This window comes from Podarcis tiliguerta (genome assembly GCF_965153285.1).
Source record: "Podarcis tiliguerta genome assembly, chromosome: 11".
Taxonomy (NCBI): Eukaryota; Metazoa; Chordata; class Lepidosauria; order Squamata; family Lacertidae; genus Podarcis; species Podarcis tiliguerta.
In genome coordinates, this window is record NC_139544.1 from 35739167 (window position 1) to 35754481 (window position 15315).

The 15315-nt window shown below is 40.3% G+C and overlaps 1 protein-coding gene across 1 annotated transcript in view; it reads right to left on the reverse strand.

Annotated features, from left to right (window-relative positions):
• Positions 1-15304, reverse strand: part of TBCA (tubulin folding cofactor A) — a 33306-nt gene extending 18002 nt beyond the window's left edge. Inside the window, exon 1 of the mRNA XM_083404424.1 lies at positions 15042-15304. Within this exon, the coding sequence (XP_083260550.1) occupies positions 15042-15289 (248 nt within the window). The 5' untranslated portion in view covers positions 15290-15304. The remainder of the gene's footprint in view (positions 1-15041) is intronic.
• Positions 15305-15315: the final 11 nt, after the last annotated feature.

Below are 15315 nucleotides of genomic sequence, written 5' to 3' on the forward strand. Positions count from 1 at the left end.
ATAAAGTCAAGAAAGGTATATTTTGAAAGCGACATCATACCACATTCTGGTATTCCAATTAACAACTCAAAACTATGACATAGAGCTTACTAACCGTGGAAAGCACCAATTTTGCGTTGTTGCTGCTAGTTATTTGGATTTGGGGTATAGTATAAAAGATCCCCCATTTCCACCCCTTCCTACTACTTTTTTCTTAAATATTTCTACCTTGCTTCTGTTGCTCACCACTGTGTATTTCCTCCAGTTACTTAAAAAAAACTGACTTATTTGGCTTTTCTTATACTATTTTGTATAACTTATCCATTTTTTTTCTCATTTAATCTGCTAGTTGCTCTGGTAAATATAATCAAGGGTACAAGTATAAGTCAGGATATCTGCTTTACAATGCTATCTTATAAAATAAGCCAAAATGGCCATGCTAGCCTATACAGAAAAAAAGTTTACAGTTGCACAACACTTTTATTAGGACTAATCAACTCACAAAAAATGTGGCAAGCTTTTGAGTTCTCTAGAACACTTCATCAGAGATGCAAGAAAGAAATAAAGTAGGGTGTGGTGAGATGGGGGGGCGGGGAGTAAAAAAAAAAAGGCTCAGAGTTGTAGCCATAAGGTCAGCTTTGCACACTCAGCTCTAAGTTGCTGGGAATCACAAGCAGGGAGAGTGTGTTTGCACACGAGACCTGCTTTTGGGTTTCCAAGAGGCAACTGGTTGGTCACTGTGAGAACAGGATGCTGAACCAAACAGGACTTTGGCCTGATCCAGCAGGGCTTTTCTTGTGTTCAAGATGGTGATATGGGTCACAGGCTAGGCTTTATTTTCTCAATGGGAAAAGCAGCCATTACTTCATCCTCCCAGAATCCTAGGTGTGTATAGCCTGGTATCATAGCACCTGGAACTTACACAGCATATGATCTCCATACTGGAAAAAAGTCTACAAGGTGATGTCATAGCTACAATATTGACCCTCGTTTCTGCACCTTTTATTTTCCTCACCCCCACTATACTTTAACATCTTGGTAGATGAAGAGCTCTGGAGAAAGCTTGCAACATTTCTATGACTTTTTGGTTGGTACTAATAGCTATAAAGACTTGGGATTGAACTGAAATACTTTTGGATGGAATACATGCTTTCTATCACCGAGACAGAGTCTCTCCTTAAAAATGATTTATAGTTATATCTTAAGTGACAGTGCAACATAGGGCATTTATGAATACAACAGAAAGCATGTATACTTAATTTCCATAATTCTCCTTTTGAGTGGGAACAACTGCAGGAAAGGGTATGTGTGCACTGATATGTAGCCAAGAAAATAATTACTGGCCTACCTGCGGATGCACACTCAATATTAGTAATTTATGGCATGCTGATGTTGTAAAAGTACCAAGACCTTCCCAATTTATGTAAGTTGGGATGAAATACAAGTGGTGTAAATGCCTACTGTAAATATTGTTCCAAGAGGAACTGAAAGGCTAAATACAATCCTTAAGCACTAGAGACCCACATTCCCATTGCAAGTGTGTCAGACGAGGGTAGCTAATGGAACTCCAACCTTTCCTGTCTAGCTCTGAGTTGGGGACAGGATGGGGTCATCAACTATAACTGTACTGAGTTTCAGAAACCTCAGCACAGTAACAGAAAAGATTGCCATCCTCTAACCAGCTCCAAGCTACAGGGTGAAATTAAGCTATTTTGGACACAGGCAACAAAGGCACATCAATAACCTGAACTGCCTGTCACCAGAATGTGTCCCAATGTTTCTCTCCAAGTCAGGAGGAGAAAGTTGAGGCTAGCTGTTTGGCTGGTGCAGGTGCTTGCAGTACTGTATATTTACCCCATATGCAAGTCCATATCGTTCCCTCTGACACAGTATAGTCACAAATCACAGTCAAAACAAACACCTCCTTGTAGGGAAGGGAAGCAAGAACTGCAGCTACAAACCACGCACACTGACCTAGGATTAAGTTCCAATGAACATAATGGAATTTATTTCCAAGCAAACATGTATTGGAGGGAAAGGGTTCTAACAAAAGTAAATTCTGAGTGGCTACCAAGGGCAGCCAACATTTTTGGTTCCATGCTGATCACTGCTGGTGCAAGCTTGTAACTGGTTATTTACAAGCTCGTAATAAAATAAAATTACTACAAAATTTGCTCAGGGGAATTTATCCTCTAGATACAGAGTAACAATGATCTAGGTTCTGTCTCCCCTGCAGCCTACAGTACACCAGAAATATTTAACATCTTTATTGTAGCCATATTTACACTGCCCTTCTATTAAATTCCCAGGACAGTTTATATAAAAAGAAATACACATCTGGCTTCAATCTGCTCCTATTTTTCCTGCAACATTATACTGGACTGTAAATATCATTAGAAGAATACGTGTCAAGAAAAACTGATGGAGCTCTAACCAACGCATTATAACTATATCTACTGCAAACATGCTGAATTAATTCAGTAGGACAAACTGTTTGGCCCCTGATGAGCCTACAAACTGTGCACCTCAGTGTATAGAGTCCCTCATAAGGACTCTGATTCATAGAAAGATTTAATCAACACAAGCTATAAAAAAACCCTAAATATCCATTTACCTGATTTCATTCCTTCCATCTTTAGAGTTAACACACTTTGAGTTTTTTGTTGTGTGTTTGTGCCTCTCTTTAGTGGGCTACAAAGGTATGAACACAGTTCAAGCACACCTTCAATAACAGCTTCAGTACAGTGATACCTTGGGTTAAGAACTTAATTCGTTCTGGAGGTCCTGTTGCTCGGTCCCAGCTCCTGCCAACCTAGCAGTTCGAAAGCACACAGTGCAAGTAGATAAATAGGTACCGCTCCGGTGGGAAGGTAAATGGCGTTCCCGTGCGCTGCTCTGGTTCGCCGGAAGCGGCTTAGTCATGCTGGCCACATGACCCGGAAGCTGTACGCCGGCTACCTTGGCCAGTAAAGCAAGATGAGCGCCGCAACCCCAGAGTCGTCTGTGACTGGACCTAACAGTCAGGGATCCCTTTACCTTTTACCTAAAAGTTTACAGGATCTTTGTAATAATCCCTATTTTGCAAATATTTAGGATGGTTAAGCAGATTATGAGTGTGCTGAAATGAGCACACAGAGGTAATTTCACCAATATATTAGCTCACCAAAATCCAAATTGCTTTTATCCCTGAACAAATGTTATGATAAATTTTAAGCTTCCTTTCACATAGATGGGAAATCTTGCATCAAACAAAGGTACTTTTAACTATCTCACAGATTTTTCTTAAAACTATGGCTGAAAAGAACATGGGAAGAAGAAAGAATCAAAGGAGAGTCCAGAAGAAGCTGAGGCTCACCACAAAAGCCTCTAGTTTTATCTTCAAACATGATGGCACTGAAAAGTAGGCAGGCTATACATTTTATGTATAAATAAACAATATTATATTCTTGATTACAGTGGTACCTCAGGTTACATACGCTTCAGGTTACAGACTCCGCTAACCCAGAAATAGTACCTCGGGTTAAGAACTTTGCTTCAGGATGAGAACAGAAATCACATGGTGGCGGCACTGCAGCAGTGGGAGGCCCCATTAGCTAAAGTGGTGCTTCAGGTTAAGAACAGTTTCAGGTTAAGAACGGACCTCTGGAATGAATTAAGTAGTTAACCCAAGGTACCACTGTAGTTTTTATTAAGAAGAATTGTATCTCACCTTATGATACGATTTAAAAACAAAAACAAAAGCAGACTAGTCATACTTATTACATTATAGTTGAATATTCAAGTTGTTTACTAAACGAAATATACAGAGTTTTTGTTTTGCCACCCTTAAGAACTTAAAAACAGCCATATGCCAATTCAGAAATATCTGACTTTGCGCATATATATATGCAATCTCAGAGCTTTGATTAAGCCACATTATTAACGAAAGCTTCAACAGTTGCAATCTAGCCAGCCATCTCAAAGTCAAAGGCTGCGATCCAGAACCTCAGATGCACAACAAGGTTCACATTGCCAATAATGGCAGATGGAGCTCTATGCAGCTCGTTCCCCTTTCACAGCTGGCAAAGGGGAAGTCCTTAAGCACACAGCTACCTAGATGGATCATATAACCAACTGGGCAGTAAGTGTGCCAGTTTATCCCAAACAAACAGAAATTTTCATTTTTAAAAAAATACATAGCATATCTCCCTAGGATATAAGCTTATTTAGGTAAAGCTCTGTTTAATTTAACTAAATTTATAATTTTCTAAATTATAAATACATGACTGTGAAACACCAAATTATAAAATATATGCAAGCTGAGTATTGCTGTTTTGGCATTGAATGCAGATAAATAACCCAGTTCTCAGGAGCACTTGACTGTATTCTACCCTAAACTGGTTTTTCCATGACACTTGCAACTACAGTGGTACCTCGGGTTACAGACACTTCAGGTTACAGACTCCACTAACTCAGAAATAGTACCTCGGGTTAAGAACTTTGCTTCAGGATGAGAACAGAAATCACGTGGTGGCGGCGCTGCAGCAGCGGGAGGCCCCATTAGCTAAAGTGGTACCTCAGGTTAAGAACAGTTTCAGGTTAAGAACAGACCTCCAGAACGAATTAAGTTCTTAACCCGAGGTACCACTGTAGAGTGAAATTTGGTGCAAGTGATGCAAGCCAACAAAACTCACATAAAAAGATCTGGAATTCACATGTGGTCAGAAAAATAGTCTATGTTGCAACCCTCAAAGCAATTATTCAAAAGTTCTGTCAGTGACTCCAACAGGACTACATCAAAGCTGCACCACTAACAGAAACTACCATATTTATTTTACCTTTCTTTTAGCAATTATTTCTCTTCACAATTTACTCACATACAAGTCATATTTTGAAAATTCAATTGAATTTAAAACATTTTAATGGAATGAAATTAGATCTATTATAGTTAATGTCAGTTATTAGAGGGTAGTTTATAGGAAAGTTTCAGGCTCAAAACATAATATTGTTGTTATTAATTAAATTTCTATACCACCTTTCATCAGAGGATCACAGGGCGGTTTACAATATAAAAACATACACATTTTTTATTTCCTTGAGGTCTATTAACACAAACAAAACAGATAAGAAAAAGTATGAGCATAACCTTCACAAGGTATTTTATAAGTATAACATTAAATCAGTTCTGCAAGGGACACAAATTACTTGCATAAAAATTGCTAGTGTAAATAGATGACATATCCTACTTAAGATAAAAATCAGAACTCCCTAGAGAGAAAGAAAACAATTGCTTTAGGAACCTAAAGCAATTAATTGATTGGAAGGGTTGATAGGTAATCAATTTGTAACCTGAATGAGGAACAGAAAAATCTAGACCCATAGAAATGCTTGCTCAATTGTCAGTTTGATCATTCAAGTATTTAGAAATTTTCTAATTTAAGGATTAAAAATATGCAATCATTAAACTTCAGCAGTGCATAAAAATCTATTAAATTCATAAAATATAAAGCACTGAACTCATCAATATCTAACTTTAAAAATCCAATTTAAGAAATCCTCCAGTTAGCTGAATATTGGGTTGTTTGGATGAATACTAAGAAGGCAGAATCCCATAGGTTAAGTGGGAGGCAGGAAATGGTAGGTAGACACCAGCAGGGGGGTTGGAGTGGGCTAGTGAGATCAAAATTTCGGTTGTCCTGTTTATATGACAATATTACTTTGCTTTGAACTGCAGAGGGTAAGAATTCCCCCAGTTGTCTAGATTTCATGTTGTGAATATGATAGCAAGCTTTTAAAAACAACAACACAGAGATAGATACCATATAACAAAGCAACTAGTCAGTTTGTTATAAAATTTTACCTTCTAAGAATTCCACAGCACAGGTTCTGTCGGTTAGTGATGAGGAATTTATAGCCTAGGAGGCTCCCAGAAAAAAATCAAGCTACCCTATGGTTATTGAAAGCCCACTTTTTTCTCTCTAGACCACTCCTCTGGAATTTCTTCCTCTTTGAGGGAAAAAAACATGTAACTGCTTGCTACATGGTGAGCCTCGGGGGAACAAACTTTGCAGTGGGCTAGTAGGGGCAGGGGAAGACGCCGTGAGGGAGGACAGAAAGTGGGAAAGAAAAAACAGAAATGGAGTGGGGAGGGGGAGAGAGAGAAAGCTGCAGAATCCTGCAAACTCCATCCACTTTAGCCCTGCCTACTGCTGGTGTCATACAGGCTCCCAACATACTACACCTGAGGAAAGGAGGACCACGACAGAACAAAGGTTCTCCACCCTTGCTGGAGATAGGCAGACACCTGCTGCTGGGATGCAAGCTCCATAACAAAGCAACTTGGAAGTGTGTGATAAATTTGAAACCTGATGACCCAGCTGGCTAACCATGTCCTTACAACCATTTTTAAAAGTCCCCAACGGGCCAATGGGGGGGGGGGGTCCAACAAGGGGAGGTCTTGCTGTCTGGGCAGCCCAGGATCTCCATACACACTACCTAGGCTTGTACCTTGGAGAGAACACTTCAGAGGCACACTCCTCTGTCTCAAGACAGATGGATGCTAACAACTCTATCACTGGTTTTTCTTACACCTATTCAGTTGCTGTTTGTGTATTTCTAATCCCAAATACAGTGGTACCTTGGGTTACATACACTTCAGGTTACACACGCTTCAGGTTACAGACTCCGCTAACCCAGAAATAGTGCTTCAGGTTAAGAACTTTGCTTCAGGATGAGAACAGAAATCATGCTGCGGCGGCATGGCAGCAGCAGGAGGCCCCATTAGCTAAATGGTGCTTCAGGTTAAGAACAGTTTCAGGTTAAGTACGGACCTCCGGAACGAATTAAGTAGTTAACCCGAGGTACCACTGTAGCAGCTGTTATATTCACCAAACACGTATCACTACTGCAACTGTAACTTTATGACAGTAAGGGAGGGAAGAAACAGTGTTCCTCAGCCAAAACAGCAATACAGGTGCCTGGTTGGAACCCTACTGTGCACAACACATTCCTTACGCAGGCCTTCTAAATACCAAAATAGGGGAGGAGGCTTAAGAGTCATGGTGGCTCCAACGTAAGGTTAACATATGGTTTCTGCTGAATTTTGAGGGCTATTGCATCTATTTTCACCAACTATTAGTGTTCAGTAAATTGTTTCAGATTAGGAAAGTCATTTTATTCAGGCTTTTTAAAGAGCTTGTACTTTTTAAAAACTAAAATAAAATATTAACAAGCTATGTCAAACTTGGCACTATGGTTGTTTATAAAACAGTAGCAATGTGTCAGAGCCACAGGCAAGAGAACAAACTTGGGAAGATTCAACAGTTTTGGAAAGGTGGTTTCTAAAAAGGACTGCCTTACCAAAAAATCAATACACTTCTCCCATAGGTTCATGATGCAAAATTCTATAATCAAGGCTTGTAGATTTGTAATTATGGTATGTCAGCTACATTTAAACAAGAGTGTTAAAAGATTGTTAAAGTTAAACTAACACAATTGCAATGTGAATTGTCTTAGTCTCATTCTAATCTACTGGTGTCACTTTCATTTAATCAGAGGGAAACTATGGGCAAATGTCAGTGCTATTTTCACATGCCCCAACATACTGTGTTCACAGCAGTTTTTAAAGCCACTACAATTTTGAAACAGCTAAAGAATAACCATTTCGGAAAATTCATTTATTTGCACATATATTGCTTAAGCTTGAATTTAGCTAAGGCAGATTCAAATAGAGTCAACAGCTTTTATGTCAGCCTAGCAAAAATATTACAATAATTGCAGTTACTGTACATAGGTAACTTTTAACAAAGGCTAGCTATGAGACTTATGAAGACAATCTGTGAATATATATCTCAATCACAATTTAGCATCTGCATACTAGAGGTTCAAGTGCCCCTTCAATGACAATAATGTAATATCTGGTTCAGATATGGGTGAAGGATAACTTTGTGGCTGCTGTACTGAAATTTACCCTTTACGCACACAAAAACACCTTAAGTATGTGTGCAATCTAGCACTGTGGAAGAACACACAGAGACTTCTAAAAGTGAATGAAATATCGTCATTAAACTAGTTATTTTTAAAATGTTTGTTAAATTTTAGGAGGGGTGCTAGCTCTACTGATGTTTGCCACTTTGTTGCATGTGTGTTTTAAAGACAGACAAGTATCTGTACTAGAGAGATGGCAAGAGTGCACTCAGCCCCAAGCTCACCAAGGCCTTTATTATTTTTTAACGCTAATAGGGTGGGAAAGTGCCCCACATACTGCACATCCAGAGACTGCCAGCAGACTCACAATCTAATAGACATGATACAAAAAGATAAGGGAATGAAAAAGCAAGCAAGCATTGGAGCAGGTGCTCTTTCACTAGCTGATGGATGGAACCAGGTTTGTATGCCCCTTACCATGATGATCTCCTGAAAGAGGGCATAGCCTCCCAGCAGCCCATAGGTCATCTGGCTGGTGGCAGAGGCCAGACTGTACCTCCCTTCAGCTCAGTACCCCCAGGTAACTGGTGGTTGAAACTCAGTGCTCTTTCACACAATGAGAAATAGCAAGTTCTCTGTTGTTGCTTCTACTCTGGCAGATAATCGCTAAAACAGAATGTCGCTTTGCCACTGACACCTCTTAGACTACATAATTGTCCGAGCTGAAGATCGCCATGATGTGCTCCTTACCAGAGCTATGACGAGTGACAACAACCGCTGGAAAGATCACTGATTAATATGTTCCACAATGGCTATCAAGATTATACCTTAATGCAGGCTTCAAGGATGGAAACCAAGGCACAAAATGAACACTCAAGCCCTTCAAGATCCTATTAAGCGAGATTGCCTCCAAATGACTCTTAAGGACCATCTGCTTTTGGAGTTCCCTGATAACATCAAGGAACACTGGACCAAGTTAAAACATCCATTATTGCTGCCTGCAAACAAACTATTGGATACCAAACCAAGAAACACCAGGACTGGTTTGATGAAAATGATAGTGAGATTGAGACTGAACACATTGAAAAGAAAAGGAAGGCCTCTCAGATCTGGCAAAGAGATAGAAACTGCACCACTAAGAAAAAATCCTATGCCAACATTAAGGCTGAGGTTCAAAGAAGAACCAGAGAGCTAAAGAACACCTGGTGGATAAAAAAAAGCTCAAGAGACCAGCACTTAGCTGACACTCATGATACACATAGAAGCCACATTTAAAGCCACAAAGACCATCTATGGGCCAATAAATCATGGCATATGCCCCCTACGCTCAACAGACAGTACCACACTTCTAAAAGATAAAGAAGCTATTGCACTGCGCTGGAAAGAACATTATAAACATCTCCTTAACTTCTCACAAATTCCAAAAAAACAAATTAGAGATGAACTTGCAGTATCTCCAAATCTGAGAGTTGTGTACAGGTATTAACCAAATGAAAAACAACAAAGCCAGTGGACCTTATGGAATACCTGCCAAAGTCTTTAAAGTGGGTGGAATTGAACTTACACAACAACTTCACAAGCTCATCAAAAAAATCTGGGAGAAAGAGGAGATCCCAGCAGACTTTAGGGATGCCAAAATTATCAACCTTTTTTTAAAAAGGTGACAGAATGGATTGTGGAAACTATTGAGGCATCTCTTTATTAGCTGCAACCAGAAAAATTCTTGCAAAGATCTTAGCAAAGTCTCCTAACTATATCCGAGGCTATCCTTCCTGAATCCCAAAATGGTTTTCAACCTTCTAGGGGGACAGTGGATATGATTTTCACTGCTCGACTGTTCAAGAAAAATGCAGAGAGTAAAACCATCCCCTGTATATAGTATTTATTGACCTGACTAAGGCCTTCAACACTGTAAATCATAATGCCCTGTGGACTGTCCTTCTGAAAATCAGCTGCCTAGATAAATTTGTAAACAACCTTCGCTCCTCCATGATAATATGACAGCAACAATTGCAGATAACAATGGCTATCAAAGCAAACGATTCACAGTGGGATCAGGTATTAAACAGGGTTGTGTTATTGCCCCAACTCTATTATTTTCATAGCCATGATCCTACACATTGTTGAAGGGAAACGCCCCACTGGGGTAGAAATCAGGTATCAAACAGATGGAAAGCTGTTTAGGCTGAAAGCAAAGAGTAAGGTCACCATAACTTCCATCACAGAGCTTCAGGATGCTGATGACAATGTAGTGTGGGCACACTCAGATTATGACCTCCAAACCATCCTAAATATCTTTGCAGCAGCTTACGAAAAACTTGGCCTATTGCTCAACATCCAAAAAACCAAAGTGTTGCACCAACAAACACAAAACAACCCCTCTGCAGCACCACAAACCCAACTCAATGGTGTAACGTTGGAACGTGCTGATCACTTCTCCTACCTGGACAGCTATCTTTTTCCACAAGGACCAACATTGATGCCAAAATCCAGCATCACCTGAGCTCTGCAAGTGCAGCTTTCTTCCAATTGCAGAGTGTTTGAGGACCGGGACATTCACAGGGAAATCAAAATGCTTGTTTACAAATCTATTGTACTACCAACCTTACTGTAAGCTTGTGAAACAAGGACCACTTATAAATACCATCTCCAACTCCTCAAAAGATTCCATCAACGGTGTCTCCGAAAATTTTTACACATCACTTGGGAAGACAGGCGAACTAATGCCAGTATACTGGAAGAAGCAAAGATCACCAGTGTTGAAGCAATGATTCTGCAACATCAACTTCGTTGAACTGGTCATGTTGTTCAGATGCCTGATTATCATCTTCCAAAGCAACTACTCTATTCAGAACTTCAAAATGGAAAGCGTAATGCTGGTGGTCAACAAAAGAGGTTTAAAGACTCTCTCAAGGCAAATCTAAAAAAATGTAGCATAAACGCCAACAACTGGGAAACACAGGCTCAACTCCAACTCAGGACGAAAGGGAGAAACGTGCTAAGAGGAAGGCACGTTTGGCAAACCTTCACCATGATCTACTCTCGCCTGGAAACTTATGTCCCCACCATGAAAAGACGTGTGGATCCAGAATTGGCCTCCACAGTCACTTACGGACTTACTGTTAAGACCGTGTTCATGGAAGCCAATCTTACTCAGCTACGAGTGATCGCCAAAGAAGAAGGTGGCTACCTTTTCCTTCCTTGAAAAGTACATAAATCTGAAGGTGAGTGTTGGAAGAGCGGCACTCATTCCCATTTCCTCTTTCAGCTCTGTGTTTCTTAAGGTTCTGATTGGCAACTCAAGACTCAGGGGGTGGGGGGAAGAGGGCAGAATATGAGAGAGAAGTTTATCATGTGAACACTCACAAATACTCCCCAAGCTAGTAAAGTGGAACCCCTTTCAGTTGCATAATTTTTCATACGTCCCCACCCCTACTCTCCACCATCAGATTGCAGATGACTACTGTCTCCACTGACTGAAAAGTAGAAATCACAGATATGGTGCTTTTCAGCACTGTCAAGGTACAAAATAATGAATCCAATGCACCTCAAGTCAACCCTCAAATTGAAATATGTGTTCTGTGATTTGTGGTGGTGGTTTTATTGTCACCCTATACAGGGAACTTGAATATACTGAAGAATGCTTAATAAGATCTAAAGCCCACCTTAAAACAAAAACCAGGAGTGACTGAATTTTCAAAAATCAATACTTTAAACAACTCATATTTTAATACCATGCATTTTTATTAGATATGCAAGAACTATCAGAAGTTCTCAGACTGAACTTGCAAATCCTATTTACACTTACTTTGAAGTGAACCACCAGGGGATTTAATTCCAAGTAGTTATGAATAGAACTGCACTTCTCAAAATGTTTCAAAATTCAATCATTGTCCCATCAGACACACAAACTCTTGAGCATTAAGCAAATTACTTAGCCACTTTTTACCAGTCAACAAAAAGAACGGTGAACTAATACCAGCTTCTCAAATTAGTTTTGTGAAGGTCATGAAATCTTTTAAAAATACAATTAATAATACATTTTTAATGCAAAGCTATTATTGATGTATTTTATGTTAAAGCAATACATAAGTTTAGATTTGATATGAAAATAAATATTGCATTTATTTCAATTTTGCTGATCTCATCAGGAAATAAAAGTGTGGAGGCTGGACCTGGTCACATATCAGGCAGCTCACTTTATATAGTAGGCCACATTCCAGTCATGCAGAAGTCAGGTTTCTACCAACCCTCCCATCTCCTCATCCAAGCAAGCAAGAAGTGATCACAATACAAGGACATATTTCAGTCAAGCAAAAGCACTTAAAGAGAGTAGAGAGCAGAGTGGTAAAGTGTGTGGGGCTACAGAAAATGCTAAAGGGATGGAGGACCACAGTCACACAGAGAGAGAGACCCAAGCCCAAGGTTCTTCACCCTTATCTTAACAGTATCTTGAAGGGAGAGGAGAGTACAGTGTATGTGCTTCATGAGGAGAAAAACCTCTGGCTCCTAAACTACACAGGAAGGTAAGAAAAAAGAACATATATTCACTGTTCACACCCTACTACTCCTATTCCTACTGTATATAAGGCACTCAGGTTTGAGACCAGTATTATGTAGGACAGTGGACAAAGGTTTCAGGATGGTTGGATTTAAAAAAAATGTCCTAAGCCATATCTTGAAACTTTTACCCTTGTGGGATGAAGACAGCATTATAAGGCTCCTATTTCAGGCTAGTTGGCATCCCAATGAAGAACATTCCTGTCAAGGGCTGGGGTTAACATTTTGCTGCAGGTCTCCACTTGTAATTTTATCAGACACAATATGTTAAATAAACACTTTGCTCAGAAATTAGAAGCCCAGTTCACAACCTGTTGCCATTCTAAAAAGAGTGTCAAATAAGTATTTTAAAATCAAAACAAAAAACTTTTCTGGATTTGGCCTAAGTTTAATATAATGCTCTGAAGCTCTGGGTTTCTGAAATAAAGGATATATATTATATTCTAACAGGTCTCAAATTCTATTCTTAAATGAAAGGACATGTGGCAATCTTAACAGAATGCTAGCTGTTCTCTTGCTGTCAAAGCTACTTGAGCAGCATCAAGTTGGTTTAGTGGAGACAGGTACATTTTCACAGGTACTTGTGACAGCAGACTGGCCATTGGGTTTTACATAAACATTTTAATTACATGACTGAGCCTTCAGCCAGTCTTCAGAAAGTTGACTCAAACTGGAAACAAAGTCTGAACCAAAGGCAGAGACATCTGCATGAGTCAAGAGCTTAATCAGTGTCTCCCACATTTCAGAATTGTGTTTATTAGATTAAAATCTCAAGAACTGACCCACCCACCCAATTGCTAGCATACAAAAGAAGTTGCAGCCAGTGATTTCTGTTCTTTGCCACTGAGATTAGGGTTTCAAAAACAGTGAATGTTCATTACTTTTCTATGAAGTTGTGATACTCTGAATGGGAAGACAGGACATTGCCTCTTGTCAAATTCCCCCAGTATTTACCTAGACACATGTAATCAATATTAATCTAGGCTATTATTAGTCTAGATTGATTGATTGGTTAATATTAGTATTGGTTAATATTAATATTAATCTAGACTAATAGCCCTATAATAAATCCTATAATAAATCTAACTACCTATCAATATATCCATCAGGATAGACCCAATTCACACATGCATCACTAGATAATATATAAATGATACCTTGATGGTACAATGATATAGGACTATGTAAGTAAAAAGTCATTAGAAAAGAAGGAATGTTTGCCACATGATGTAGTGATTGTGAGCAAGAATCAGGGGTGGATGGCCATTATACCATGTTAAGTAATCCAGATCAAGATGTGCATTCTTAAGCATTCCTTGCAAGCACTCTAGTGTTTTTGCACAACACCCTTCTTTAACCCAGATTACTCACCTTGAGGTAACTTGTGCCCTTTGATTCATCTACACAACCATTAACCCAATTTAAATCATCCATCTTTAAGAAATATATTGTAGTTCGTTTTGTTTTGTTTTGAAATAAAAGCACTTGGACCATTCTTTCAGTTAAAATCTGCACACTATACTGCTGACAACGTTTGGTATCTGGCCACACTGAGAAGTGCTTTTAAATACTCATTGTGCTGCGTCTCTTAAGAGATATGCATTTAAGGCAGTGCTTCATTTCTAAACTGCCAGGAATCAAAATTGCTTGGAAGCCACAGCACTGACCTAGAGTCCATATCGCCTAATCCTACACACCTGCAGGATTATGTGTATGAGAGGGTGGGGAGAGGGGGGGAAGAAACAACAACTCATAAGCTAAGTGCCATTACTGTTTACCCTACGTTAAGAACCTTACTCCTGGGGCTGAGCCTTAAGCTCAAGACCAATACTGAGAAAGAGGGCAGTGGAGTAGAATGGCCAAAGCCAGGTTTCCCATAAGCATGCGGTTGGCCACTGTGGGAACAGGGTGCTGGACTAGATGGGCCATTGGCCTGATCCAGTGGGGCTCTTGTGTTATTATGGAGTGATGCAGGTTCCATCATCTGAAGGCAGCCCTTTTCAGGGAAGATTTTTAATGTTTGGTGTTTCATCATGTTTTTAATATTCTGTTGTGAACTGCCCAGAGTAGCTGGGGAAACCTAGCCAGATGGGCGGGGTATAAATATATTATTATTATTATTATTATTATTATTATTATTATTATTATTACTGTTGTTGTGGTGGTGGGGTATAAATATATTATTATTATCATTATTATTATTATTATTATTATTACTGTTATTATTGTTGTTGTTGTTATCCCACCCAGCCCCCGGGATGGTCACTCCCCGCCTAACCCACCTCACAAGGCCGTTGCGGGGATCAAACAGACCGAGGACGTTGCTCTTCCGGGTTCCTTGGATGAATAACGAAATATCACATACGCACACTTTCTCTCTCACACACACACCCCTTTACAGGTCTATACAGCACTGGCCTTGCACTAACGTCCATCAACGTGAGGTACCTAGGCGCTCCCTCAGGGACGTGCGCCTCCTCCGCCACTCACCCCACCTTTGGCCAAAGGCAACTGACCACCCGGTCCCAGGCTCCACAGACCCGGCCCGCTGTGGGACGCGCGCCAGGTGGCCGAGGCCCAGACCCTCGCATACTCACCGCTTCACTACGCCTGTTTTAATTTTGATTTGCCGGACGCGAGGGTCTGCCATGGCGCGAGCTCGGTGGGTGGTGGAGGCGGCGGCGGCGGTAGCGACGGCGGCGGTTGGCAGGGGCGGGAGCAGCACGCCAACCGAAAAGACAACAACAGCTACGCAGCGAGGCCAGCGGATCGCGCAAAAAGTACGCATGCGCGAAACGCCGCCTCGCTCCCGACGTAAACTCCGCCCCGTAGTGGACTGTACCATTAGGGTGTATAGGGGGGAGAGGGGAC